The sequence below is a fragment of the Pseudopodoces humilis genome, chromosome 3, assembly GCF_049639895.1.
Source record: "Pseudopodoces humilis isolate 2021_Gansu_Grassland_sample_001 chromosome 3, ASM4963989v1, whole genome shotgun sequence".
NCBI classification, from domain to species: domain Eukaryota; kingdom Metazoa; phylum Chordata; class Aves; order Passeriformes; family Paridae; genus Pseudopodoces; species Pseudopodoces humilis.
In genome coordinates, this window is record NC_142202.1 from 60960904 (window position 1) to 60982496 (window position 21593).

Here is a 21593-nt window from a genome sequence, read left to right on the forward strand (position 1 = left end):
TTTAAATCCTAATTGCAGCTTGAAAAAGAAAAGAAAATAGCTTTTGGATGACTGGGTACTCTGATATCTGTACTGTGTTACTGGAGAAAACAAAAGTGCGAAATAAATCACAGAAGATACTTGTGTTAAATTACCTCTGGAATGTGGGTTCAATGTCCTAATAGCCCTAATAATTTTGTACAGTGTTTGATTAATGAATATTAGTGGTAAAATTTCACAAATTGTCTGAAATGGAGGCAGGGTTCTCATCCTTCATGTGGTGCATATTTGGGTAGATTTATCAGGTTTTTTGTATGTTACAGAAGTTTAGGTTAATCACATTAACCTGGTGCAGAGAAAATTGCTCCACCTGCATGAAGTTACCAGCTATATATTATGGACTTGGATGCATATGTTTAGTATTTTTCTGGCATTGTGAGCTTCAGTATTCACAATAGAGGAGGATTTAAATGGCATTAGTATGTATAAACTAGCTATTTGGAAGCCAAAAGCTTTTCCAACTTTTATGAATTGGAAACTGTGGTGTCAGGAGGAAAGATGTGAATCTTCACAAACCTAGGTGTTTTCTGAGATGAAAATAAAAATCCCCCAAACAACAAGAAAGACAACCAAACCCCATTCATAGCTGTTGAACTTCAAGTTTTCTCTGACACAGCAGTCTTAGCTTATATGCAGTCTTTCTGCTTGCTTTTCTCCTATTGCTGGACACTGAGACAAATTATTTCTTTCAAAACACTATAAAAACCACTAGTATGCTAGCATGAGTGATTTTTATAATAGATAGGGTAGAATAGGGTTGTTTCAATCTATTTCAGGAGCATTTCCCTGTAGAGGAAAGACAGTGTACTAGAGTGTAAAACCAGTTGAGCTGCTAATATAGCTTGAGAGGCAAGAGTTTTGTAAGGAGAGCTTATTTATCCGTTTGTTTTAAAACAACTAATTCGGCTGGAAAATACAATGACCTCTCGGGCATCCTAGGCTCCATCATGGCTGATGGAGATGCAGCAGGCATCCAGCTACTTGCAGGTTATAGCCTTTACTCTGGGTGTAATGGCTTAATGCAAATCAGTTGAAGTGTTTGGAAGAGAAGAGTAGTTGATGTCTGTGGAGCAGAGGGCTATTTGCAAGATGTGAAGCACAACGAGAGTTGTCACACACCATAAACCCCATGTCTTTGTTTTAACTGCAAGCACCAGCGTCTAGGAGAGCAACAGATTCTAATTTCTGAACTTAAGGTTTTAATGTATTTTGTAAGCCTTCCTAGGTATCGAGACAAATGCTTTAACCATGCTTTGGCTTGGGTTTTTAGTCTGTTTTTGTCATTTTTATTGTCTGTACAGATTCTTTCTGGTGTGCAATGTGTATTTTAGGGTTTTTAATCTAGTTTCTCTGGTAATTAATATGAATCCCTATACTCTTGGGTAGTGCATTTCTCAGTGCATTTTTTGCATATGTATGATTCATGGATTTTGACTGCTCTCTTTAAGTGTTGTTAAATTATTTATTATAATTATCACAGAGATATGCGTTATAGGACTGTTTGCAATTGTGAGATCAATATTACTATCAGTAACTGGAAAATCAAAATAATTTCAGAAGTAGCTGTCTGTATATGATCCCTCTTTTTAGCCTCTTCCATCTATGTCATATTCAGCTCTTTATGGGGCATTCAGTGTCACTGTACCACACTTGTTAAATTGCTCAAGTTTTTATTTTACGAATATGCATAACCATGTGTTGATGGTCTGGAAGACAGATGGAAGACTTCCTTGGAACTTAATAAATTTCAAGGTTTTCAGCTTTTTTTCCTTAAGGAATTACTTGAGTTCACTAGAGAGTCCTGCTATAGTATTGACAAAGGCCTGACTTATGGTTGTACTCAACTGGAGTGTGAGCCACTGCAAAGTGAGGTATGTACTTCAGAGGGCAGGTCAGATGATGTTTTGAAGAACAGCAAACAAGTTGCTATTAAATCTGTCTTCTGAATGCATAGGGTGAATTTTTTTTTCTACTATTTAAATATTGTTTTATATTATTTTTCAAAACTCCTATCGGTGGTATCCTATCCTTCCCAGCAGCTGGTTCTTAACTTATGTTGTACATTTAATCAAGGAATATACAACTCCTTAAGTGTAGGTCCTATACCCGTGAAAGCAGCAAAGCCTGGAAATAACAAAGATTCTTCAGGTCACTGTTACATAAAGTAATGTTCTGAGAAAAAATTTATTTCATAAAAGGAAACATTACTATTTGGTGCTGAGAAAAAGTGATTGAAAAGAAAGGAATAAATATTCTTCCTGTTACCAAAAAAACCCTAAAAAAACCCAGTAAAAATATTTTATGGACCTCCCATGCTTTAAATAAATTCTAAGACTACTATAAAAAATATAGAACATTTAATTTCATCTTCTGAAAGTTCTGTAATAGCAGTTGTAATCTGCTGTCACATATGGTAATGAGCCTTTATTTAACTGTTGGTGATGCTTGAGAGTAGTATTTTCAGCAGATAGTTAATTCTTATTTTCTTCCTTCACATACTTATCCAGGGAATGACCACTTTTGTTTCTGTTCTTAGTTTCAGTGTTTTAAGCTGATAGAAGTAAATATCTTCTCAAGGCACTTTAATCTTGTTGTTTTGGAAGAATGACTAGTGTGTTAAAGACACTCTTGAGTATGAATGCGCATTCAAAAATTATATTTTTTCCCATTCAGGTAAAATCTAGATGTCACTTTGTACTCTGGAGGGGAAAAATGCCTAGAGTCTTTGCAGAGTGTTTTTAGCTGGCAACAACTAAAAAAAGTAGTTGTAAAGATACATTTTGATCTGGCTTTGTCTAAATACTTTCACGATAATTGAAAGAAGTTACTTGTAACTATGTTTTTTAATGAAGAAAATTCCACTTATCTTCAGTTTCCTCTCTTATCTTGATGTGGCTTCGGTTCTTGTTGGACTTTTCCAGGAGTCATTTCCCTCACCTAGGAAGAAATCAAGCTTTTCTGTCTCCTTGCCTCTGTCAAGAGGCAGGTACTGGAGATTTAAGTCTTTTATTATGGGATTTGTGTGTTGCTTTGCGAGGGTCTGATGAGTGTAGGTGGAGGAGGGCATTCGGTAGAAGTAAAAGTCCTGTGAATTTCAGTAGCTGTGAGCTTTCAGGTTAACTTGGCTGACATTTGTGAATTCTCTGTGAACTTGTTTTTCTGCACTGTAGCAGCACACTAAAGATTTTAGCACTATTTTATAGACATTTTCTATAAACTGTCTGCCCTAGAGTACTCTAAATATTTTAATATTTCACTTTAATTTCTATTTAAATGAATAATACTCCCTGGAAATTTATAATCTGACCCCTATCTCTTGTAACATCCTAGGTAAAGTATGTCTCTTTTATCAGCATCTGAAACATCTAAATGCTAATGTTCAGCAGTGGTGGTGATACAGTGGCATCCTAAACCTGGAGGTGGGTGCAGAATGGCCAACACTGGTCTTTCATCCTGGCAGGTCTGAACAAAAATGGGTGTAAGAAAGCTCCTCTTATCTAGTCAAGTAATATCAGAGCAGCTATCAGGAATGGTGAAGCAAAATGGATTTAAACTCTTTTCTGGACCTGTTTTTTATGCAGTGAAGTTATTGCGAGTGTTTTTAGGCATTGGTGCCTTCATGCAGCTGAAATTTTCCCAGGAGGTGCAGGAGTGCCTTGGAATTTGGAAGCTGGCCAATGTTTGCTGCTCTTTGGGCAGCCAGATCAGCACCTGAGTGACTGAGAAGCATCCTGGAGTCACTAAGCCACCATCCGTGGGGTATTTATGGGTTTGCAGCACAATTTCAGACAGTTCAGAGCTGTTTCTACTTTCTTCTTACCCATCCATTCATGGATGCCCATGTTAAAAAATTCATGACAGAGTACATCACTTAATCCCTAAATAAATATGGAACTATTCCTTGTGCCTTTTGGTTACTGAAATGCAGCTTACTGTTCAGTAACACTGTCCTTTCATAAGCTTGCTTGATGCACCATATCAAATGTCATTTTCTGAATGCTTTGTTGGAAGGTGTAGTTCAAAGGAGTACAATGCTCTCTTGTAAATAAATGCTCTCTTGTACAGACACTACAAGCTTGCATTGCAAATATCAGTTGCTGAAATTTTTCTGTCTCAGGTTTTGGAGTTCCTAAAGTCTGTTTTAGCTAAAGGCCCATTGCGTGTAAAAAGAGAGAGGAAATTACTATACCTCAGAAACTGGTTTGTCATCATGGTCAATTTTCTCTGTGTCAGTACAAACAGTCCACAGAATTTTGATGTTATGTATGAGAAAACTACAAATTCCAATACTTTCAGAGTGTTTATTTTTCATATTTATTAATTTCTAAAATGTTAGTACAGAGAACAGAACTTTTGTAGCTACATCCAGCTCAGGAACAATTTTAGTCAGAAGTTCATTGTGAACTTCATTGCAAATACTACATGCCTTTGAAACACAGAGTTTTTTTGTTTCTCATTTTCCCTTTTAATTGCAAACATTTTCTTATTCTTATGGAAGTGGATGAGTCATGAGTGATTTTAGTATCAAGCCACTAGTATCATAGCTGTAAATACTGTAAAGTGTTGTACTGCCCATGATATTAATTCTTTGGCTGATTTGATGCTGTTTTTATTTGCCTTGCCTGGATCAGTGTTGTCAGGCTGTGTCCCTGTTGCTTGACCTCCATGGGTGTGGTCAGTGGGGAAATCCCTGTTGCATGACCCTGCTGTAGAGCAGGACTTTTGGCATCAACAAGTACAGCCTGGAGGGCAGGACACCTTTTCTCTTCCTGTGAAATTGCAATGTCAGTGTGAAATTGATGAATTGATGAGCTCTTGCAGTCCATGAGACTAAGTTTCTGTTCAAATTGAGTGAGTCCTCTGCTTTTATTTATACACTGTAGCTTAATAACCTACTTTGGGTTGATTCTTTTAATAATTCTCATTTTCTATTAGAAGTAGGAAAACCCCAAAATATTTGCATTCGCCAAGGGGAAAAAAAAAATCCCTGTCTGTATTGTGTATTTTTGTTTTTATTTTTAATCTCTGTAGTAAATTTGGAGTCTTATCCTGACTTGTATTTGATTTGTGGTGCCTTGGAACTGAGTTTAGGCAATGAAGTTGAAATTCATGCTCCTCATTCACCCCTGCTTTCACTTTGACAGCCTGTTAGGAACTTGAAACAAGCCTTCAACATTTTGAGTCTTTATAGGGCATGATATTGTAAACAAGTGAAGTGGAAAGATATCTCTGAATTGTAGTCATCTAAAGAAATTTTGGAGAAAATCTTCTGCTGTTTACACCAATAACTTTATTTTTGATTTTTTTGCAATGCAAGCATGTGACATCAGGATATAACTACATTGGACATTTTAAGTGTGTATCAAATAATGTGTCTTAAGTAAGATTTTAGTGTTACAAAGTAACATTTTTCTCTAGGCACTCTCCTTAAGGCCTGTCCTTAACTGATGGTGCAGGGCACTAAAGTTAAAAACCCTTAAAATGTCTCTAGTTTTTCTTCATAATTTCTTTGGGGTTTTTTTTCTATTTTTTTTTTCTATCCTAGGTTCGCAGACATGTACTGTATGTTGGGTAATGGAGGGCAAAAGAGGATGAAAAGGCTATAATGGTCTCAGGTTTTATTAAACCCAAGCACATGGAGGTTTACCTGGAGTATATTTAACATATTCATAGGCTTTGGTTTTTTTCCATTTTTCTTCCTGCAAGAGGAAAAATTTAAGAGCTTTTGACTTTTTATAATTAGCCTTTGTTTTTTCCCTTCTTGCAAATTACAGTAAAAATTGCAAATACAAGTAAAGGACTCTCTCAAACTGTCACAGGGAAGAGATTCTCAGAAGAATAAAATAGGCATAAATACTATTGTGTGTGAAATATACATTTTCTGTGAATTAATATAGATGTCTCTGAACTTTTCTTTGCAGTCTGCTTCCAGTTGCAAGCCTATTTCTCTTATTTCAGCCACTGCTCTTTGCCTGCAGCCTCTCATAAATGTTGCCCTAAACGTTATCAGGGACTATGTTACACAGTCATTATTAAAAGATAAAAAGGTCACATAGTCTCGAGCTTTAGGATAAGGCACATAAGTGCCTGGACCCTCCACTTTGTGTAATTGACATTGCCATTCACAGGCAGAGAAATTACCACAGTAGGTCCCCAAAATGGAGATGGTTTGATGGTTAGTTCTTCTTTAGAGGAAAGAGAATTTGCAGGAGCTGAAGACCAGCCTGCTGAAAATTACAAGTTTCACACTTCAAATACAAACCCGTTTTGCAGGAAGCAAGGAAGTGAGAGAAAATAATTTGATCGGGAAACTGCTCTGCCGCATTGGTACCTTACAGTGGGCAAATGTTATTTTATAGAAGGACTTTTTTATTAAATCTTAGCATGATTTCTTAGCTTCGATTAACTGCTAGGTAATAAGAAAGCTTGGTTTTTAGTAGGGGATAAAACCTAAGACTTCTCACAATTAATTAGTTAAAGAATTCAATTATTCTAAAATGATCTGTCCTTGCCACTGAACTAGGACATCAAGTTTAATGCTTATCAAAATAAATAAAAGGCAGTGAAAACTATGATGTATATACAGCTATGTTTAATAACATAGCTCAGGGAAAGTCTAGTGTCTCTTATTCCATAGCTGTGTCTTTCAGCAAGTGCATGAATTAAATGCCAAGTAGGCATCAAAATCTTCCTGAAAGACTGATCCTAAAGCTGAACTATTTGCATGAACTTGGTCAAAGCTTAGGAGGCAGTGCCATTTAGCTGTTTCATAGTCTGATGTTTCTGTTTTGTGTAGGAGAGAATTGGATTGACCTTTTACATCAGGAATAATATTGGAAGCTATTAACTGGCAAATAGATAGAAGGCACTTCAGAGAAGAAAAGCTAAATGAGAGGATTTGGTTTGATTTGGAGAAAACTAAACTATATTCAAGTAGGAAAAATTAACACTTAAGCTTCTTTGGCAAAAGAGAACATATTTATGAATTTTAAAGATCGTAAACTCACAAGAATGGAAAAGATTCTTCTGGGAATTACTGAAAGGATGAAGCAGCATTACTGTCAAACTACAAGAAAAATTTTCAAGAAAAATGTTACTGATGAGTTGTGTGCATTTTGTAACTGCACTAACTGCCAGAATAACTAAAGACATCATTCTGGAGCATGGTGAAAAATAGGGAGCAAAAAGAATATTTAAGAGCAATGAATCTTTGTCCTGGCACAGATGTGACTTTGGATACTTCTTTCATTTCTTTGCAGCATCATCCAAAGATGAAATTTTCCCTTTCTGTCTTGTAATAAGAAGAAAAAATGAACTTCCGCCTTTCATGTAAAATTTGTCTTTCTTCATTGCACCAAATATGTTGATTTTTTTTCTTCTAATTTTTTTTTTTAATATTTCATTTTTTACCATTTTGGGATTTAATGGAGTAACTCACTTTCAATTGACTTTCTTCTTGTAAAATCTTAGTGGAAATAGAACACAGATCAGTGTGGCTTTTCTTCCTTATTTTCAAGGATAGTAGGTGTATACAGTGTTTTACATCTGCTTGTACCTGACCTTGTTAGGCCAGTAACAATGGGGAAAAAGTCATGGAGCCTGGCTCTACTGGGGTTTAATAAAACACTTAGTACTAGTGTTAGCTAACATTAACCGCTGCTCTTTACCTTTCTGGCAGCTGTGGTGTGTTGACCTTGGCCAGCCCCTCACCCTGCCTTTTTTTTTTCCTTTCCTCAGCAGTACAAGGTGGAAAACAGAGTGGGCAAGGTCATGGATTGAGACAAAGACAAGGAGATAACTTATTTTGTAAATCACCAGTTACATTGTCACAGATGAACCAGATTCATCTTGGGGAAAAATTAACCAAATTTGCACCCCATCAGAGAGGGTTGGGAACTGGGGGCTGCAGTCAGTCCAGTGCATTTGGTGTTTGCTGCTCCTTCCTCCTCACTCTTTGTCCCTGCTCCATCCTGGAGCACCACTGTGAATAGTTCGCTGTAACACTTGCTCTAACCTCTCACTGAAAATCTCAAACAGGTAATCTTGGGAATTAATGAGATTGTGAGCAGTTCCCTTGTTTATACTTTGCATTTCTGCCAAGTCAAATAGTATCTTAAGATATTATGAATATTTTTCAATAATATAATTATTAATAACTAATATTAAGATATTGCAAGCATATACAAATTGGGGAAAACTCCTAACACTTCCAATTATATTTCTTTACAAGTAAAGAATGACTTCCTTATGAAAGGTGTAAGAAAGTATTTTATATGTTTTCCAAAGATAGAATTTTGCTGTATCGTTTACTCTGGCATTGGCTTTTGTCTTTCTTGGAGTTGGTAGATGACTGAGGAGGGAACAGGGTTCTGTACATTTGTGGAATACAGCTGCTAAAGTTTAAAAAAAGGAGGAGAAGGGAAGTAGTTTCCAAGATGCTGAACAGATGCTTTGGCTTTATGATAAATAGTCTACAAATGCTGTCTGGATCATTTCATGAAGAGCTGTGGTACTAACATGTAGAGAGATGTATGCAAATTCACAGTTAAGTATTTTTAAATGATGAAGAATGAGGTTGAGAAAGTGGAGTACTATAAAATATGTTGATATGTTAAAAATGTATGTTGAAGCTTTTGAAGGCTATAGCAGATTCCCTTACTATAGAAACAAGATCTTTAAATTCTTCTAGTTTATTTGTTGTAATTTAAGTTTGATTTATTTTTCCTTCCAGTGATTTTATCTTTAGAGAAGTTGAGAGAAACAATTTTAAAATCTGCAAAAGTTGATTGTTATATTCTGTTTCTTCCTTCCCCCCTCCCCTGCCCCAAATTCACTTTCAGAAAATGTTGAAGGGTTTGTCTTCTTCTGTATCTTAGCTATAGAAATATTAGAAGTATTTTTTTTTTTTGTAGGAAAGACTGAGTTGATTTTTGTGTATTGCTTAAAAATATTTGCAAGATACAAGTAACAAAGGCAAAGAGGCAATTTTTATGGCCATGGACAATTAGTGCTAACAGTGTGGGAAGCAGTCTGTAATTTTTTTACTGAACCTTTTCAGTTTTCTGACTCTTATGTGGAAGAAAAAACCCCAAATTGCTGATGTACCGCCTCCCTCTGCCACATGCATAGTGTTTAGTAACAAAACTTCCGAAAATCTTATTCTCTAGTCTGATGATCAGGTGCCTATAAGAACATATGTATTATTAAAATAGGGATTACAAGGAAGCATATTATTAATTTTATTCTACAGTCAAGGAGCATAAAAATTGCACACCAGTGGATGTGGTCTACAAACACTTTCTCAGGCAGTCATCAACTGATGCTAAATGATAATCTTTAAAGACTTAAAGTAACAGCAAACCTCAGTAGTATAATATGATTCCTTTGTGCTTTTATAAATGGCTATTAATGATGAAGAAATAACTGGGAATTGCTACTTTACCAAATTCTTCAATAGAAAAATAAATAATGGATTCTGCATACAATTCTAAATATGAACTGGTTGCTTATGTTACATTCTAGTAGTTTTCTTTAAAACCTCTTAAAGATGACTGCTAAAAATATGGATTTCAATGCACTGTGCCTTAATAAGAACAGTGAAATGAATGTGAAAACAGTGAAATACTTTCATTCTATCGTATTTATTTCTCTTTTTATTTCCTAAGTTTTTAGCACAGACTTGCTTTACAGGCTAGTAAATTAGCATCTCACACAGATGATTTAATCCATGTACATAAATTTTCATCTTTTCCTGAGCAACAGCTTGTGAATAATTTTCAGAATGCCTAATACAACTGGTTAGGACATACTAGAACATGATAGTTCCTTATTGTCTAAAAATCAAAGGATAAAATTTGATCTACAAAATAATTATAATTTATACAAACATACTCCATAGGAGATTTTTTACCAGTATTCATGTACATACTCCCAGGACTTCTGTGGGACTACTCATTTGGGCAAATGTTCACAAATCCATTATTTTTTTTAAGTTTAAGTTAATTTTTTTCTCTATTTTAGATGAATTTAACCTGAAATTTCCTCACAAGAAAAGGCTCTTTATTGTTATGCCCTTTAGGACTGAAAGTAAAAGGAAAATCTGTCAACAGGAAGATTTTGGATTCATTAAGGAGATGGATAGGTAAATTTAGATTAGGAGACTTTCCTGTAGCAATGATTCAGATCGTATGTTGAATCGGATTTTCTCACTTGTTTGGAAAGTTCAGCCTGGCCTACCCTGTCTAGCAAGCTTTCTTCTGTGGGGTTCACTCACTAGGTGGTGCCTGGTCTGGACTTGTCACTCTTGAAGAAACTGATCAGCCCTGGGCTAGGTTAGATGGCAGTCTGTCTTTACTGTCCATTCTGCAGGACAGCAGGACAGATTGATTCATTATTACTGCCTGTATAACATGCTGAAACATATGATTTCCACTTTCTGCCTTTGTAGCTAGACAGGCACAGCCTGTTTTGTCTTGTGTATATTTGTAACACACGTTTACAAGATGGATGCTCTTCTAGTTGTAGAAACTTCTGTTATCCCCTTAAATCCATTGGCTAATCGAGCAGCAAGCAGAAATTTTGCAAAGAAATTTGTCTTGGTGTCCTAAGTCAGCTATTTTCATTGCTAATATACCTCAAATTCAAGTCTGCCTCTTTTTTTGTTTAGAAAAGGATGTGATAAAGCTGCATTGAGGGATGTAGACCTTAATTTTTGTTTTGTTTTGAAAATTTGCCAAGCAAGTTGGGAGAATTTTGGCCTCAGTGACCTCAGGATAATGACGATCCTTTGCTTCTTTTGTTATTTTTTTCCCATCTGTGATACTATTTCCAATTATAAAGGATATATAAATTATATATATGTATAATATATATATATATATATAAAATATAGAAATTGTATATTTCTAAAACAAGAGATAGAAAAGTTTGTAGGTGGAGGCATCTAGGAAGGTCCTCAGAGTTATGTGATATCTTCTGTAGGTCCTGCATCAGTCATGTGTCTAGCCATTTATAGCTTACTGGAATTCATGCCACTTGGATTTTTAAGTTTCTGGGATAAAAAAAAACTATGCATTGCATTCTTTTTCACAGTGAAAAATCAGTTTCTTAGTATTTATTTTTTTTCCTTACTACCACTTTTTTTCCCTCCCTTTCCCACTTCCCCCCTTTCTTAGGATCATATATGATAGTGATTTCATCAGACCATGACCCTGGAGAAAAGACTCGACTTCAGCTTCCAACAATGAAAGAAAATGATACTCACTGCATCGACTTCAGCTACCTTCTGTACAGCAAGAATGGAGGAAACCCAGGCACTTTGAACATCCTTGTTAGGGTGAACAAAGGACCACTGGCTAATCCCATCTGGAATGTCACTGGCTCTACTGGCAAAGACTGGCTTCGAGCAGAGTTGGCTGTCAGCACTTTCTGGCCCAATGAGTATCAGGTAAACTTGCAATAAATTCACACCACTTTATATTTACTGCAAAGTCCTATTTACTTTTTGTTGCTTTGATCTGTTCTAATGGAGTATTCTCCCAGTGTCCTCAAGTGAAATGTTCCATTCGGTATAAATAATTGTATGGGAATGGATATTTTTTAATAGCAGGTAATTGTCCAAAGTTATCTGTTTTTGTATAATAGGAAAAAAAAAAATAGCTGGAAAAAAGCCTTGTTAAAAGAAATGGTAAGGTTAAAGTCCAGGAACATCAAAAATTATGAACTCCCAGAAATAAATTGCCTGTGCAACTGTAATTTGTACTTGTCTTCCCTCCTCTTTTGTGTATGCCCGTGTTACCGTGTCTAATTACATGACCGTAAACTGTGTATTTTTCCACATGACATTTGCTTCATTTGCTGTGCAGGCACAATGGTGCTCACCTAATGAGCAGCTGTTCAGGATGTGTTTTTTTCCTGTTTGCTTGTTATGGGACAAAACCACCTGCAGTGTAGGCCTGTTGTTTGGAGGGAAAAATTGTTTTGTTATTACTAGATGCTGTTATTTGATTTGTTTGATTAACCTGAGAAAGTACCTGCAGCTGTTTTACTCAGTGGGTATTTGGTGTGAAGGATGAATCTCATACATGGGCATTTTTGTTCTGGTGTGTAGGAGTGGGAAGAGTTTGATTACATGTGCTCACCTGAATAGTTACGAGGTATTAATGTGCTTACAGGCCCCTATCTAAATATTCGTCATTAGTGCTCTTGCGAACAGTTTGGATATCCAGAGTAGTTATTAAATGAAGGAAAGTAGCTGCTTTATTGATGGTTTTGTTGAATAGTGGTATTGTAGGAATGCATCTTAAAAGTGGCTTTATCTAAAGTTTGCTGCAATTCCCCACCATCGAAATAACATCCAGAAACAAGCTTCAGTGCAAGCAGCGTTACACATGCAGTGAAAATTATGTAATTTACTATCATTTTATGGGGGGTTTTTTGGGTTTTGTTTCCCTGCTTTCAATATATTTTTTTATAAAGCAGTTTCATCTGCCAGTGGCATTGAAACTGGGTAAAATTTGATTTAAAGTTCTGAAGCCTGGTTCCAAAAATCTTGGCGTTTGAGAAGGGAAGGTGTTTTATTAACCCTTTTTATGTGGCTAGAAGGTACCATTTGGTGTCCTTAAACAAACCTCGGGAGGCTTTTATCACAGAACAGTAGTGATCAAGTATAGCAGCGTTATATGCAGTAAATCAGGTTTCTGCTGACAGATGGCCATGCTTGACAATGAGATTGGTGGTTGGGGCCTTATCTCAGCAGTGTGGCCATTTTTCACTTGCGTTATAACCTTCACATTATCTCTCCATAGACTGCTTAAATTCATTCTTTCCCTTGCTTGGTTGTCCAACGGAATATTGAAATCATGTGTAACCCAGTTTATGCTTAAGTTAAACAGAAGCCTGGAAAAGAACTGGAGGACTGCTAATGCAACCTGCTGTGATTTGTGGCCAATTTGCACAATTACTTTTATGAACAGGAGGGGAAATCTGCATGCTATTTTCAGTTGAGTTATGCTTTGGAATGGATTTTTTTTTTTTTTTTATTGTTATTTGTCTCATGGGGTACAGTTGTAGATTGTGATTTTGGCATTTTTATCTACCTGTTGGTCAATGAGTTTAGCTAGCACTGAGGAAAATAAGCACTGGTTTCTATAACAAGATGGAAATGGTTCTTTACCAACCCAGGAATAGGATCCCTGCCTGTACAAGCAAGGACACTGCTAAAGATCACTGCTGACCACAATTGTTTGCATGTACTTTGATGCAATCAGGTCAACTCCACTGCTATTTCCTTCACTTTTAAGTGAGGGAGGAGAGTAGAGATTGTCAGGGGCTGGATAGTACAGGTTGCACTCTAGGGAAGTCTTGTGTGGTGGCTTAGAGGTTGGCAGCGGGGCCACGTCAGTTGTAATAGCAGTGTTGCACCTTGCCTAATTAGCTTCTAAACAGCATTGCTGTACTCTGCTGTGCTCTGTTGAAACAATACTGCTTCCTATTCAAAACTAGCACAGTGTTTTTACATGTCACTCTAGTTTATTCAGTTTATGCATTTTTAGGTGGTTTTAACACTTCCTTTTACTCACAGGAATATATTATTCAAATAATCCATTTCCTTTCTTTGACTGCATTCTGCTGGGCAATTATTTATATATTTATTTTCTGACAAAACATAGTACAGTTTATTATAATAGCTTTACTGGATAAAAGTTTTTATCTAGTTTTGTACCCTGTCTCTGCTGGCAGAGACAGTGGAAGCTTGAAGAAGAGCTCAGGAACAGTACGAGCTCATGATTGTACCTCTCCCAGAATATACTTCTAGCCTTAAGCATAAATGTGGTTCAAAAACTTTGAGCTTAAGAACCTAAGTGGTGCCTTTCTGTATTCCTCATAATGCGTGTGTATATATATATATATTATTATTATTTTTTAATTAATTTTTTTTTGCAATGGTTTAAGCTGCTAGTGTCTACAGTATATATGACAAGGAATTCTGAGGTAAATTCCATGTTAGGACTGTTCCTAGGGGTTTCTCCAAGGCTGGGGCTTGTAATTCTTCAGTTGTCATATTTTGCACTTGGGGAGTTTCGGAAGTCCTGTAATGATGCAATCCGTCACCTGTGTCCTGCTAGCAAAGGTATCTGCAACCACTATTCCTCTTGTTTAACATGTGGATAAACTCTCAATGAAAAGAGTTTGATTAGACAATCCCCTGGGATCAAGGTTGATTTGATTTTGGTATCATAAACCCTTTTTATCACTCTGTTGGAAGTATGCCACCTTTGACCTGCCTCAAGTTTGCTTCAAAGGAAAAATAATTTGGGATTTTTTGTTGTTTAAACTTTGTAACTGACTAGGAGTTTTGTCTCATTGTTTTCTTTGTAGGTTATAACTGTAATTAATTTATTTTAGTTGAGATGTTTATTCCTATTCCTGTCTGGATGAATTGTTTTGTCTAATGCTTCTGTTCCTTTCCCCAAGTTGTCTCCTGCTTTGCACAGTAGGGGTTATCTGACTGCTGAAGGCTGTCTCTTTCCTTTCTGCTTCCATCACAGTCATTTCTCTACTTCCCTTGCTACCTCTGTCATCCCTTTTTAGTTTGATTTTGTTTGTGATTTGTTTGTTTGCTTTTAAACACTTTTCCCCCAAAAGTCCCTGTTTGCTATTTTTGGTATGGTCTCCCCCTCACCCTCAGCAAATTTGTTTTTCTTCCACAGGACCACATCTGTGCTTACTCATATATGAGGTTCACTTTGTGATGTGAACCATGGGCTTTTCAGGTTTCATATTACATATCTGATGTTTATATCAGAAACTGGTAAATAAACTCTTGACTTGGAACCATAAATTTCAAACTTGAAAAACACTAATTACTTGGTTTCTTTATGGTTCTTTATAAATTCACTATACAGTGATGGTGCTCTGTAGTTTATCTAAGGTGCTGGCTGGGATACTGGCTTCAAAGCAGTGATGTTGCACCTGCAAGTATAGCTACCAAAGTAAAAAAACTGAACTGCACTGAGCAAAAGGTCTTTTATCAGTTCAGAAATACTGCAGGAAAATTCTGGAAAGCCAAATAATTTTCTTGCAGAATTGTGAATCCTGATTTGGATAATTATTTTGTTCTTTATTATAATACTGGTGATTTATAGGATTTGCAAAAGTTTAAATTGCTCAAAGATCTTGGAAAATTACTTTCCTTTATGATCTCAAAAGGTCTTTAAACTGTAATAGAAGTATAACAGGAGGATGGTAGACTGAAGTAATGGTGTGTACAGTTGGGCCATATGCCACATAAGGTAGGAAACAGATTTTGTGTGAAATATGAGAATTTGTTGCCTTTTTGGATATCAGATCACTATTCTGAACTTGTAGACATGTGAGACTCTAAACAAGCTGCATGCAGAAAAATTTGGGAAGACGGGGCTAGATGTGATTTAGTCATTTGGTATAGATAAGGAAGGAAAGCCACAAGTGAAATGGAAAGTACCTGTATGAACTGTGTAGAACTGAATTATAGGCTAACTTTAGAAAAAACCCAGCCCCCCAAACTTCAACTTCCTGTTTATAAGGCCAATGTCCTTTTTTTACTTATGACTTTTCCCTTGAAATACTATCTAACATCAAGAAAGTACAAAAATCTTAAACAAAAACAAAAATAAAATAAAAAATCAGCACCATTCCAAAGGACTGATATTTTCATAGGCCTTTGTTTAAAATATTTTGGAATACAGAAAGTTACTAATAATAATACCAAAGACACACTCTATAACTAAAACTTGGAGCTAGTGTAAGGTTAGGTAAGAATGTAATGTGGAAAGTGCTTTATCTGAAAAATTTGAGCAACACTGATAAGCAGCCAACCAGTTAATGTTACAACTCTCTATTTAAGTCTTGGATGTTCAGCTGTAGGATAGCAAAAATTGTTTGATGGAAATCTCAACATGAGGAGGAGTTCAGGGGCAGAGGAGAGTGGTCTGTAACTGTGTGTGAGAGGAAGTGCTGAAATAAGCTAAGTGGTCCGGCCTGGGAAAAGACCCAGTTTAGAGGAATGTGATAGAGTTCTGCAAAGCCCTCACTAATATGAAGGGGTATCCTCTTCCAGTTCAAGACATAGGGGCCTTTTTGGTCTGGTGGGTAAACCAGACTGAAAAAAGTGAATGGAGGTTAGTCACACTGCAGGCTTTAGATCCATGAATGTACCTGACAGATATAGCTGTTGTGGATGCCCAGCCCTCTCTACCCCCCAAGTGGATGTGTGCTTAAATTTTATTCTGGATTCCTAAATGAAATTTATTTCTTTCATTCTGTGGTAATTTAAACCAGTTTGGTCATATTTTATGTAAGTTGTTGTCTGGCTGTAGAAATAAGAGCTAACTTTTTCTGCCACTACTACCCCTACATCCATTTCTCTTGGCTTTTTTCTCCTTACCATTTCCTTTCAATCTCACTTGGGGTAGCACTGTATTTTAGAGATTTTTAAATTGAAATTTATAATTAAGTCTTTTAAATTCTTCAAAATGCTATGGATTCTCAGAAATAAAGTATTAATTAGAACTTCTTGGATGGATTATCTTCAGGGTGAAGTGATTGTATTCCATTCTAGCAGAGATATAAAAATTGTTTCCTAAAATGTGTTAGTAAAAGATGGGATAGCTGTATAATTAAAGAAATCTAAGGTATAGTTATATATAGTTAATAAACGGAGAGATTTCTTTTTTTTCTTAAACTGGGAACAGCTTGTGTTTGCAGGTAGTATAAGTCACTGAAATGTTCCTTGTGTAGGTGCATCATTCTTTAGCACTCTTTCTGAGGAATAACTCCATTGAGAAAGCTTTGTGGCTTTTAAGAATTTTAGGTGACTGTCAATAAATGATTTTGTTTCTAGCTCATTACTGCACAGTGAAATGGCTTATATATTTGTTTCCTTTTTCTTCCTTCTTTCCTTCATAGTTTTCACCAGATGAAGGCACTTTTAACTGGCTCACTGCTTACTGCTATCTCTAATGTTTGAAAATATCTCCAAAGAGGAATGATGTTGCTTTTTCATCAGAAACACTTTCTAAACCCCTAAGTGTCCTCCTGACTACTACTTGCTAGGCAGCACTTAATCAAAAGACTTCTTCTTTATGTAATTAATTGAAGAGTTAGTTAGAGAAAGACTTTTTAAATAATGGACTTTATTATTGCTTTTCCAAGCCTTGCTAGTACAAACACCAGCTTTTTTAACTGCTAGGATAAACATGAATGTGTGCAAGCATATCTGTCACATTTCTGTCTCATTTCTTCCAAGATATTTATTGATTTGGTGAGGACAAAAACCGTGTAATTTCCAATAGAGTGATTACCAGAACCATTTTAATAATTTAGTCTGCAAATCACAAAGCACTCACAGCTGTCAAAGGACTTGTACAAATGCTGACTTGTTCCAGTATGCAGACTGGGAAATCATAGTGCAGAGAGTGAAAGTGAGCACTGCCCAAACAAGCCTCATCACAGCTGAAGTGCCAGCATCTAGGTTTTCAGTAACAACATTGGAGACTTCTTGGAAATTATTTCTTTTTAGAGTCAACAAGCAGGCTGTTAATTTGGGTCTGTGGCATTGTTTCAGTAGGGGATGCTCTGCAGGCTGGCCACAATGTGTTTTCTTTCCATCCAGAATTAGCTCATTTATGGGCACAGGAACTTCCTGAGGGATAAGGGAATGATAGTGGTGGGAAAGCAGGTAAATAATGATGATATATGCTGTTGGCCTCTCCCCCAACTATTGTGCTATGTCCTATGTCCTCCTGCCCACCACCTTTGTTTTGTTTTTTTTTTTTTGTTTAAGAACTTTAGAATTGTCTTAAGGTGATGTATATAATAGCTTTCCTAACTTGGTGGATTTGGCTTTTGTTAGCCTGTTTTGATGAGACCTAATTTATTCTGGGGTCTGCTGCATTAAAAAAGGGCCAAGCTGATAAATGAGTATCAAAGATTTTTTGCAATTAAAAATAGCAGAAATTATTGTTAATCAGGTAAAATGTGTCAGCCATGTCTAAGTCAGTGATCCAAACTGTACTTCGCCATTGCAAACAGTGATGGCTCTGCCTCCACAAAACACCTAGAACTCCATTCCAGCAGGGCTGTCAAAGAAATTACTTTGGGTGCCTTGGTATTTACAGGCTAAGGAGCTGTAGACCCTGAGCAATTGCTTCTGTTGCTCTATTCTTAGTCCTACAGAAAAACTGAATTCACAGAATTTTGAAGCTAAAGAGTTTGTATTCTGAAAAAATAAATGTCAGCAATTTACTCCTTCCCTTTGCCTTTGTTTAAAACTTTTCCATGTCTTTTCCACAGCTTTTCTTTGTTTTATTACAATTTGTGAGTAGCTTTCTTTTGTTCTACTGTGCTCTGGATTTCCTGTGCTCTATGTATGATCTGAACTTAAAGGAGGATAGAAATATTACATTTGAAGTACTGAAGTACTTCAAGAAGTATTGTAAGGAATTGCATAGCTCTACACACAAGGCTCTTCAATTCTCTTGTCATCAAATGTAGTGCCAATGAGGCTGATGAAGATTTTGACCGTTTTCACTGTTCCCTGCAATATAGTGATTATCTTCAGTGTGAAGTGATGAAAATTTAGTAGATGCTTGGTGTTTTGCAAGGCAGTGAAAGATTTGGAGGTTAGTATGCCATATGAATCTGTTTTATGAATTACATTAATAATTACCTAAAAATCTTAAGTGGAACACTACTAGCTGTAAACTCATGAGGACTTACTTTGAGATAAAAATGTAATGTTTTTAACCAGTGCTTAATTTCTGGGGAGATAGATGTGACTTTAACCTCAGCGCTCTTCCAGGAATCATTCCTTGCATCGGCAAGGTGGTATGCAAATTTTGTATTAACCTTGATTACGAAGATTATGAAAAGCCTGTAGCATTCTCCTCCCTGTCATCCTGCAAACACTGTCAGGCAGTGAAGTGGAAAGCATAGTATTGCTAATCAGCCATCTCGGAGCGCCTGATTCGTTTTTTTATTTTTTTCTGAAATACAAGATTGACTTAAATCACGGTGTGTAAATAAAGAAGTTCTGGATATGGTTACTTGGGTCGACATTATTCTTTTTTAGGATTTTAGTCTGTAGTTGAAAAGCATAATTACTTGTTACATAAGAAGCTCAGATTTTGTCGTATTTTTATCAGCTTCTGCAAGATCCTATCCCTTTCTAAGAAAAATTGCGAATATCGCACTATCAAGGAGCTGGCAATGATATACTCTTCCACTTGGCTCTTTTATTCACATGAAAAGTGAAATAAATGAAAGAGGATTATGGCAGAAATCAGTAATATATGCTTGAAGTAGATGGTTAAAAGAAAGCAGAAATTGATAATACTTTCATTTCATTATATGGGTTCTCAAAAGATTGAGTAATGAATTGTGCTCTGCTCGGGGTTCTAAGACTACCCCTAAGTGAAAGAGAATAAAAGAAAAAATATAATAGTGCAGTATTGAATCATTATCAGAAAGTTCACTAAAATCTCTGTACTTCAAAATTGGAAACCAATCAGTCTCCAAATTCATGGGCCTTGAAGAGTCAGTTTTCAGTTTAAAAGTCTGAACTCATCAATTCGACACTGATAAGATATATTTTTAGGTAATATTTGCCGTGAAGCATTGCATGCTGCCAGTAGTCTGGATTTTCCCTGACCACCCCCAATCCCCAGTGCCTCTTTGGTGTTGTGGTTTAACCCCAGCTGGCTATGAAGCCCCACACAGTCCCTTCCTTACTTCCTTCTACCTCCCTGGTGGGATGGGGAAGAGAATTGGAAGGGCAAAAAGAAGAGAACTTGTACATGGAACTAAAGACAGGTTAATAGGTAAAGCAAAAAAGCTGTGACTGCATGTAAAGCAAAACAAGGAGTTAATTCACCATTTCCCATGGGCAGGCAGGCGTTCAGCCATCTCCAAGAGAGCAGGGCTCCATCACATGTAACAGGACTTGGGAAGATAAGTGACATCAGTCTGAATGTCCCGTCTTTTTCCTTCTTCTCCCATCTTTGTATGCTGAGTATGATGCCATAGGTGTGGGGTATCCCCGTGGTCACTTGTGTGTGTGGGGAGTCAGCTGTTCTGCCTGTACCCCCTCCCAACCTGTGCACCCCCAGCCCAACCACTGGAGGGGTGCTGTGAGAAGCAGAAAAGGCCTTGGCTCTGTGCAAGCACTGCTCAGCAGTAACTAAAACATCCCTGTGTTATCAACACTGTTTCCAGCACAAATCTAAAACATGGCCACATGCCAGCTACTATGAAAAAAATGGGCTCTACCCCAGCCAAAACTAGTCCAGTTGGAAAAAAAATAGTACTGAGAATTATGCAGCTACTTAACTTTCTTTTGTCCTTTCCTGACTTTTGTTATTTAGGGCAAGATGAAATGCTCAAGAAGAATTTTTTGAGCATGTGCACACCATACTATAATGTATTGGTTGTTTTGATGGTTTTATTTAAAATATTTTCACTTTTTCTAATGTTAAATGGTGAACAAGCCTGAGGCTTGGAGTAAAGTCAAAAGGTATTCTTCATCCAGACTAATATGTAATAGGAATCCCATGTTGATTTGGTGATATGACCTCCTCAGAGAGAAATTAGTACCTCATATCTTTATAATTCTCTCTACCCTGCATGTGCTTCTTTTCTGAAGTTTAGACTTTGTCTGAGGTGACATTGGAAAAACAACTGAGATAGTTGCTCTAAAGGAGAAAATAATCAAAATTCAAAGATGGGGGGAAGTGTATCAATTTATTTGCACTAGAATCATATTCTGATCAAATGTACAAGATCCGTGTATTTAAACAAACAAACTGGTACTGAATTTTCTGCTTTGTCCAGTAGATAGTACAAAGCATTTTAAAGTCACCCTCACCTTCCTTGCCCCTCTTACCAGAGTGAAATAAATTATACTCCTGTTCTGGAAGTTCTGAAACATCATCTGAAGTAGAACAAATTTCTGACCCTAAGATAATGATGGGAAGTTTGCAAACAGGCAATTGCCCTGTAGGAGGTAGAGCAATGGTACAGGCAGGCAGATAGTTCTCCGGGCTCCAAACCAGGAATGATTGCATTGGTGTCTTTATAGACACATTATTTTCTTCTTAGAGAGTTCTTCCCATTCTTCCTAGTCAGTTATGGAGCTCCTTCACTATTTTCTTTACGTGTCTTTATGTGCAATTCCTAGAAGATTTAAAGAATTGGTATGAAACTTTTTGGAGTGGATTCTTTCAGCAAAGTACCTAGGTTACCTAAAAGTACAACCTAAGCTGTTTTTCCCTGCTGTTTTTTGGTTTAATTATTTTAGTTTTTGGTGACCTCAGTGTCTTTTGAAGCCTTTTATATATCATCCATGAGACTTTGTCATGTACTATTCATTTGCTGGAGTGGGTCCTATAGCTAGAAAGCTTTGTGGTTTTGTTGATGTATGTCCATTACTGCATCTCTCCTTCTGTCACAGACAAACAACAGCAAATGGAAGCCCAACAGTGCTGTTAGTGCTGGACAACTGTGAGGCAGAGCAAAGA

The 21593-nt window shown here is 36.6% G+C and overlaps 1 protein-coding gene across 2 annotated transcripts in view; it reads left to right on the forward strand.

Annotated features, from left to right (window-relative positions):
- PTPRK (protein tyrosine phosphatase receptor type K) overlaps positions 1-21593 on the forward strand; it is a 382407-nt gene that overhangs the window by 118286 nt on the left and 242528 nt on the right. For both annotated transcript variants that reach the window (XM_088052431.1, XM_088052432.1), the window contains exon 3: positions 11214-11485. In XM_088052431.1, the coding sequence (XP_087908557.1) occupies positions 11214-11485 (272 nt within the window). The remainder of the gene's footprint in view (positions 1-11213; positions 11486-21593) is intronic.